At 35.9% G+C, this 9,470-nt stretch overlaps 1 protein-coding gene across 1 annotated transcript; it reads left to right on the top strand.

The window, feature by feature from the left end:
• The first annotated feature begins 654 nt into the window (after nt 1–654).
• LOC111893385 (B-box zinc finger protein 21) lies at nt 655–1,945 on the top strand. Its single transcript, XM_023889451.3, has 3 exons — nt 655–985; nt 1,088–1,492; nt 1,574–1,945. Exons 1-3 carry the CDS (start codon nt 803–805, stop codon nt 1,787–1,789), a joined length of 804 nt encoding a protein of 267 aa, XP_023745219.1. The 5' UTR covers nt 655–802; the 3' UTR covers nt 1,790–1,945.
• Nucleotides 1,946–9,470: the final 7,525 nt, after the last annotated feature.

The raw sequence follows: 9,470 nt of genomic DNA, 5'->3' as shown, positions 1-9,470 counted from the left end.
GAAATGCTTATTTCATACTTGTTCATTTTGGATTTCAGACATTGTAAGATATGTTGTTTGTTTATTTTTATATAAAAAGCGATACGTATGATTGTCTGTTTGTTAAGCTTCATGATGAAGCCACCAAGTTAACCAAACCATAAAATTTAATACCATTGATTAAATACACATCTACGTAGTTTGGCATCATATATTGCATAACTTAATTGATTCGTTACTAAAACAACGTAATGGTCTATTGAGATTCAAATTAACAATAAAAAACCTACAGCCATATAAAGAGAAAATATTTAAAATCCAGTATGGCTAACATATCTTTCTGAGATCAAGGATTGTCCAAAATGTGTAAAATATCAACCTAAAATGTTATATTTTGAATCAGTTTATGTTTATTTCAATCGTTTTCTGACAGTCTGATATAAAAGTGATAAATCCAAAACGTATTTGTTTTGAACTCGATGATTATTTTTGTAATTCGATTAAAAGTTGGTCAATGGTCATTTCAAATTATGCTTTAATTTCTAGTGGGCATGTTCGTGAATAACCTTAAGTTTATGGACATATTTAACTAAAAGATGATATTTTATTGAGCTAATTAGCAAATATAATAGTTACAAAAAATTAATAAAAATATAATAGGTAATTACTAGAAGGACTAAATTTGTAAATGTACGGTGTACCCTTAAAGTATTAGTTCGCAGTCTCATGATAATTCTTTTTTGGCAGAAGAAATCAACTATATATCTCTCTCACTCATAACACCTATCACACTCTCCATAATTATACACAGATAAATAATCAAATGAAGATTCAATGCGATATGTGTGAGAAAAAGGAGGCCGCCTTTTACTGCACCGCCGACGAAGCCTCCCTCTGCGATGGCTGTGACCGCCGCGTCCACCATGCCAACAAGCTCGCCAACAAACACCCTCGTTTCTCCCTCCATTCTTCCTCCGATCAACCCCCTCGCTGCGATATCTGCCAGGTAAAATCAATGATTCCGACTACAATACGTTTGGATTTCAAAATCGGTCAAAAAATTGCATCTATTATTACATTGGGCTTAGTTAATGATAATCTAACGCAGGAGAGAAAAGCGTTTCTGTTCTGCAAAGAAGACCGAGCGATTCTCTGCAGAGAATGTGATATTTCGATTCACAGAGCAAACGAACACACAAAACATCACAATCGGTTTCTTCTCGCCGGCGTTAAGCTGTCGGATTCGTCTTCCTTTTACGATAATTCATCGGATCAAGCTCTGTGTTCTTCCAACTCAAATGGATCTAGAGAAGCCGATAGCAGAATAAACTCCGTTGTTTCCCAAACTAACAATTCCACATCAGTGAACGATTATTGTAACGGTGTGAGCCATGGAGAAGGCGCTTCGATAGAGGCCCGAAGCATGTCGGAGTATTTGATAGAGACGTTACCTGGGTGGCATGGTGAAGAGTTCGTCGATCCTTCTGCTTCCAATTACGGTTTCTTCTACGAGGTTTGTAATCCTAAAACTGTTCATAAATTATGTATCGAATCATTTGAAGATTCTAAAATGGGATTTGTGATATGGTGACAGGGATATGACAGCGGTACATGTACGTTGCCGTTTATGGCACATGATTCTGACAACAATGGAGATTTGGGTAACTTATGGCCAGATGATTTGGGTATTCTGGTAAATCCATCATCCGCCATGGATCATCAGATATCAAGGTCAATGAGAGTGTTCTCCAATAAAGATCAACAAACATTCAACTCTTCATCCATCAAGAGACCAAGACAATTATGGTAGACTTGGTTCCTTTCTATTCAATAATTTCATTTCTTTTTCGTTATGTTAATGGAATATCTGTTAAAAGAAATTCGAATTACAGTTTCCGTTCAGTTTTTACGAGAGGGGAACGTGTTTCACAAATTGAATTTATGAAATTATGATATTTTTTGTTAATTGTAAGTACTATGTTACAAATTAATTTAGCATTAATTTATGATATACATATTAAATTTAAATTTAGGTGTAATATATAAATAAATCCATGTGTAAAAGACTAAAAGTTTTCTGAATGTGTGTTATAATTGTAAGTCTATTTGATGAAAAAAATTGTTTAGATAAATGTAATTTTTTTATTTGATGAAAAATTTGTAAAAATAATGTGACAAGTAATTCAAAATTAACTATATAAGATGACTTTACTTTTATCACAATTCTCCAAATAAAATTTACAAAGCTATTTTTAATAACATAAAGTATTTGCAAAGATTTAATACAAATAATTTTTTATTATATATATATATATATATATATATATATATATATATATATATATATATATATATATATATATATATATATATAGAGAGAGAGAGAGAGAGAGAGAGAGAGAGGGGGAGAGGAAATATCATCTGGAAATATCATCTGAGAACCTATAGTTTTCCGAAAACCAAACAATGATCGTTAGATCAAAATAATAGAGTCAAAATGATCTATAGCATTATTGTAAAAACTTGGAAAAAAACCACGGGGTATCTTATTTAAATTAATCGGAGGGCATTTTAAGGATAAGATAACTTATACCTGATTCTGGTCAAACCTTTTCCTTCTCTCTCTCTCTCTCTCTCTCTCTCTCTCTCTCTCTCTCTCTTCACTGACGATCAAAGACGACTGCCTCCTCCTTTATCCATTGTCGATCGTCTTCCTCCTCCCTTTATCGGCTACCTTTACCTCTATCGATTAACACACTCCTTAATCCCCAGATCAACAACGTGATTCGACGAACCAATAGAAAAAACTCCACTGAAGATTTTTTGAATTGGTTTGCCCGTCATTACCGGTAGATCCATTCTCCCTGTTTCTCAATGGTGGTTGTCGAGGCCAACAAAAATAAATACCCTTTAATGTTGCACAAGAAATAGTAAAGGGATCGTATCCACGGAGATTGGTTCAATTTGTTATTTTTATGAAAATCTTGTTGTACAAACACTTATAAAACTAAAATAAAAAAAATGGGAGATTTTGATCTTTTGATGTGTTTAAAAGAAAAAAAAATAGAATTATACTAAGATTTAAGAACACAATTCAACAAAAGCAAGGTTTGATATAAAATCAATTACATAAGAGAAAGATTGTTGACTTTGGACTTCCATTACTTGAACATTTGGTTAAATAATCGTGTACTGCTAGGAAAAATATAACCCTAGGATCTACACGAAAAAACAAACAATAAAGTGTTACTGAGGTCTGTTTTTGACACAGTTTCCTTTAAACAAATTTGCCACATATGGGTGTTTGTTTCCGAGGATACAACAGTAGAAAACAATTCTTCTAGATTGTCTGAACCCTCACTTTGCCCGAATTATACCTTGGTTGTAGCAAAAAATAGAAGAAGCAGAAGTACAAGAGAGAAAAAAGAGACTGTTTTCGATTCATTCGGTGTAATCTAAACAGTCAAGGAGATGCTCTATTTATACAATAAATCATAATAATGTCATTATACATAAAAAAAAACGTAACTGTCAATTAAATGGCATAATTAATTGGTAGACCAAAATCAAAATTTCTTATTAATATCCTTGAATTCGGGTTTATAACTGTAAATCAAAAGAAAATAATTGAAAAAAGGTCTTTGAACTTTTCTGGTCGACCGGATGTGCATTCATACCCGCAGGACGAGCGCTCACACACAAGTTTAGTAGCCCAAAGCTAAACTGGCTTGCATTTGCACCCACCTTGTGTGTGCATGAAAAAGAGAGCCTTGGTCCTATAAGTCTTACAAAGGTAGCAAGCTTTTGTAGTTATAAACCCATTTTCTTTTGCGGGATGGAACAAAACCCAGTTAACTCCTTTTTAATCTCTTTCAACTACCTTACTTTGACAAGTAATTTCTCATTCAATTTTAATTCGTTTTATACGTGCAATATATCAAAACGAAGGTAGCACGGAGGAGAACATGAATATATAATCATTTCTCCTTTTTTATTACGTTTAGAGTTCAAAATTTGTGTTCAAAAATTGGAAAAACTCATTTTTGGAAATTAGTAAAACTAATTTTTCAACAATCCCCCACATGAATGAAAATTGCTTCAAAAATTTCAAACTGCTTAGGTAAAATCCAACAGTTGAATCATGCATAAGGTATGTAGGTGTTACCCTTTGAACCTACTGTAACGTCCCAAAAATAAGACCCAAAAATTTCATTTTTGATTTAATAAAAACATTAACCCAAACATTGTTATACATCCCCAAAAGATCAAAGTATGTCACTACATCAAAACATATCAGAGTAAATCTCAAAATGCGGAAAAATGTGGTGTGTGCTCTACAATCCTCCCGGACCTTCCCTTTCGATCATGAAGTACCCGAAACATAAATTGAAAATCGTAACCATAAAGCTTAGTGAGTTCCCCAAAATACCACATACCATACATAAATAAACACATAAAGGGCCCCACCCAATGAGTGTTTAGGGCCCCGCCCACACTCGCATAATGGGCCCCACCCACTGAGTATAACGAGCCCCGCTCACACTCGTATAACGGGCCCTACCCAAACTCGCATAACGGGCCCCACCCAAACTTGTATAACAGGCCCCACCCACATACAAATCTTATAAACATAACACATAACAACATACATAATAACCATCGAGCCCCGTCCAGTAAGCATACAAACACATACACATACAAGAGTCACACAGACATCTAGTATTCTAGCATAATAGATCATGGGCCAACATTGGTGCCTTAGACCCGCTAAACATGGTGAGGAAACTCACCTCGCACTGTTGAATCTCATAAAAAAATCTCTAGCTGCTGACCCACTAAAATCCTTGTGCTATCACAAAATAACATCCAATTAATATTTAGATCCCAACTCACACTAAGAGTCCAAACTAGGGTAAAAGTCCTTTTTACCCTTTCCCCAACTTGGCCTAAGGCGAACTCCCAATCTACTAATCCAAAAGCTCAAATTCCAAAAATAATCACCCAAAGCCCAATTGTGGCCCAATTTTCTAAATTTGGCCAAAACCTTTTCATGGGCCTTTAACCAAAAGTCCAATTACATATCAACAACCCAACAAGAGAATTATGATGGCCCAACAAGGCCCAAGACATCAAAATCCTAACATAGCCCAAAACTGAGAAGCCCAACATAGCCTAAAACTGAGTATGTTGAGCCCGTACGCTCAACATACTCGCTTAAGGGCTTGTACGCGTAGCGTACCTGCTTGTACGCCCAACGTACTCCACTCTCTTAACCAAATTTCTCATTCAACTCTTAAACGGATAAGACTTCACTCCATCACTTAGATCTGACTTCCTTAAGGTGGTTTATCACATAAAGTTGTCAACTTTATGTGCATGCATGGCTTAATGAGGCTTTTAGAGCTCAAACAAGCTTAAGAAATGACTTAACTCGTGCATGACCATAAATGCCATAAAGCTTGCATTTTTATGGATAAAGAGACCTAAAGGACCTTAGATCTACCATCAACCACTTCTGGAGTGAATCAAGAGGCTCAACAACCCAACCATGGACTCAAAAAGTACAAAAATGGCACCATACTAGATCTAGAAAGATGGAAGCTTTTTACCTCACAAGGGAAGAAAATGAAGAACAAATCTCAGATCTTCAAGCTCCAAGCACCACTCCAAATGGTTCACTTCTTCTTCTCCTTCACAAAGCACCCAAAATGACACTTTAGGCTCAAACTCTCAAGATCTCACTTAGGGTTCGATTTTCTGGACAAGAGGGGATGGAGGTTGTCTAAGAATGACCTAGTGAGGCTATCACAAGGTTTAAATATGGTGCAACATCCTAAAATTAGGGTTACTTATTGGCTCACGTACGCCCAACGTACGTGGATGAGCTTTGCGATCAATACCTAGCTAGTACGCCAAGCATACACTATGGTACGCCCCGCGTACTAGCCAAAAAGGGACCAAAATGTCATGCTTCTTAACATGAAGGGCTAAACATGAAACTTATAGATCCAGGTGTTACACCTTCCCTTAAGATACATATTTATTTTACTGGTGGACCAGTATACTCAATGTCCTTGAACTCTTCCTCCATATGTGTAAATAATCAATACATATCTCACATGAGTCTCACTGACCTAGTTAGATTCTCATTCATGTGTCTGTTATGGTCATGGAAACTTGTCTGGTTTTGAGCTCTTAGGAACATACACATTCAATTCCCTTTGAAGATACCCTACTTCTCTATCACATAGGTGATTATATCATAATCATTAAAAGCTAAAGCTTGATGATTACTAACTTATCATCAACTACTATAAGCTTAACCTGCATCATTGTTTGTTTTATAGGAATGGGTTAGGGTTGACCCCCACAGTGATCCACATATGTTATATGCAAGTAGGTTGTCTCATTGAACCTAGATTTTGGGATCTCTATTCAACTAGGTTGGGGTTTCCTTTTCAATAACTTATTCATTCATGGGTTTTAATCTCATCCCTCTCGGAGACTTTGCAACTAACTCCCTATTTAATCCTTTGGTTAGCAGATCCACAATGTTATCCTTGGACCTTATGTAGTCAACTGAGATAACTCCAATTGAGAGTAGTTGTCGAATGGTGTTGTGTCTTCGACGGATATGTTGAGACTTACCATTATGCATAACACTTTGCACCCGTTCAATTGTCGATTGACTATCGTAATAGATTGAGGTTGTAGAAACTGGTTTAGGCCATCCCAGTATATCTTCCATAAATTGTCGTAGCCATTCAACTTCTTCTCCAATTTTATCGAGGGTTATAAATTCAACTTCCATTATGGATATAGCTATAACTGTTTGTTTTGAAAATTTCCATGATATAGCTCCACCTCCAAGTGTGAACAGACTTGGAATCTTTAATGTCAAACATCCAGTTTGCATCACTATACCCTTCTATCACCTCAGGATATCTTGTATAGTGCAGCCCATAATTGCGAGTATACCTCAAGTATTGTAATACTCATTTAATACTTTTCCAGTGTTCATCACTCGGATTACTGGTATATACTTAGTATGCTTATTGCAAAAGCTAAGTCAGGTCTGGTACAACTCACAAGGTACATCAGACTACCAATAATTATTGCATATTCTACTTGTGCACCTCCTTCACCTTTATTTTACGTAGATGGCGACTTGTATCAATTGGTGTCCTAGCATCACCAGAGTTGAATTTTCTAGAATTTTGTCCACATAATGAGTTTGACTTAAAGTGAGTCCATTTTCAATCCTTGTGATCTTCACACCAAGGATGACATCTGCCAAACCCATATCTTTCATGTCAAATCTTGCTTTTGGCACGTTCTTTGTTGATTGAACCATTTTATCGTTGCTACCAACAATAATCATATCATCAACATAAAGGCATAAGATAACATAACCCTCACTTGTGTTTTTAACATAAACACACTTGTCACATTCGTTAATCATGAATCCACTTTCTAACATTACATGGTGAAACTGTTGATGCCATTGTTTTGGGGTTTGTTTCAACCCATATAATGACTTCACTAGTTTGAAAACCTTTGATTCTTTTCCTGGGGAAACATACCCTTCTGGTTGTTCCATGTAAATTTCTTCTTCTAAATCACCATTTAAAAAAGTTGTTTTAATATCCATTTTATGGACTTCAAGATTTCTTATAGAAGTGATTGAAAGTACCAATCTAATGGATGTAATACGTGTGACAGGAGAGTATGTATCAATGTAATCAATACCACTTTTCTGTCCTATCTTGACCACCTTTGGTGCAGGTACCATGACTTTTGCAAGGCACCCCCACACTCGAATGTATTTGTAGGATGGTTTTTCACCCGACCATAACTCGTATGGTATTTTATCTGATTTCTTTCATGGTACCTTATTTAAAAGGTAGTTAGTTGATGATACAACTCCCTCCTCCCCCCCTCCAACACACAAACACACACACATTGAGGGTGGCAACCCAGAACTTTAAAACATGGAATTCATCATTTCCTTTAAGGTATGGTTTTTCCTTTTCGTGATGCCATTTTGTTATGGTGAATATGGTGCAGTAAGCTCATTTATAATACCATGATGTGCACAAAAATTCTCAAATAGTGATACATATTCACCTCCACGATCACTTTTGAGTACTTTAATTTTCTTGTTAGGTTGATTCTCAACTTCACTTTTATACACTTGAAATTTCTCTGCGACTTCATATTTACTTTTGAGCAAATAGACATAGGATAATTTAGTGCACTCATCAATAAAAGTGATAAAGTACTTGTTTCCACCCTTAGATGGAATCGATTTCATGTCACACACATCTGTTTGAATTAATCCAAGTGGTTTAGTTGTCCTTTGAATGGACTTGAAAGATTGTCGTGTTAATTTCGATTCATCACAAGTGTTGCATTTACATTTTGAGCCAATGTGAAAGTGTGGTATGTGATCGAGTTTAATTAAACATCGAAGAGTATCAAAATTAACATGTCCTAATGTAGCATGCCAAATATTTGAAGACTCAAGCAAGTAAGTAGAAGAGTTATTCATTTCATTATCATTGTTATTTGGCTTAAAAGTCATTATACATAACTTGAACATACCCCTATCAGCATACCCCTTACCCAAATCCTCACCATTTTTGGTTAACACAAATTTATCCAACTCAAACACCAAGCAAAAACCATGTTTGTTCAACAACCAACCTGACACAAGATTCTTACGAATTTTGGGCTACAACACATCATTCAATGTCAGCTCTCTTCTCGGCGTCATCTTCAACACAAGCTCCCTAACACCTTGTATATCAGAAATTGTCGAGTTTCCCATAAAAAACTTATCACCATTGTCCACAACCTTGAAGTTTCAAAATCATTCTCTATGCAAGTAAACATGAAGGGTAACTCCCATATCAATCCTACATTCCCTTGGTTTGGATCTCCACAATGTTAACTTCAGAAATAATCGTTGCTAGATCGATGTCAGACACATCTTTCGTTATCTTCTCCAAAACATTAGCCTCATTTTCCTAGTTGATCACAGTTATGGCAGTTTTCTCGAAATTTTTTCTTGAAAGTTCAACTTTTGGCTCCCAAGTTTGAACCCTTTCCTTTCTTTTGGAATTTCCCATTTCCATATTTGTTCTTCCTAGAACTTTGACCATGCTCCACCACATTAGCTTTCTCGGAAATAGAGTTATAGCTACTTTTTTGAGCCATCTTATTGTTCTATTCAATTCAAATGCAAACAATAAGGTCCTCGATGGATATCTCCTTTGTCCTATGTTTCAAGTAATTCTTGAAATCAACCCAACTAGGGGTGGCTTCTTAATCATGGACGCAATAGAAAAAGGCTCATTAAACCCCATACCCTCAGCATGCATGTCATGTAGGAGGACTTGTAGTTCTTGGACTTAGGACATAACAATTTCGCCATCAACCGTTTTATAGTCAAGAAACCGGGCAACCACAAATTTCTTTGTCCCGGCATC

Source organism: Lactuca sativa, chromosome 5 (assembly GCF_002870075.4).
Source record: "Lactuca sativa cultivar Salinas chromosome 5, Lsat_Salinas_v11, whole genome shotgun sequence".
NCBI lineage: Eukaryota > Viridiplantae > Streptophyta > Magnoliopsida > Asterales > Asteraceae > Lactuca > Lactuca sativa.
This window is presented reverse-complemented; position numbering and strand designations above follow the sequence as displayed.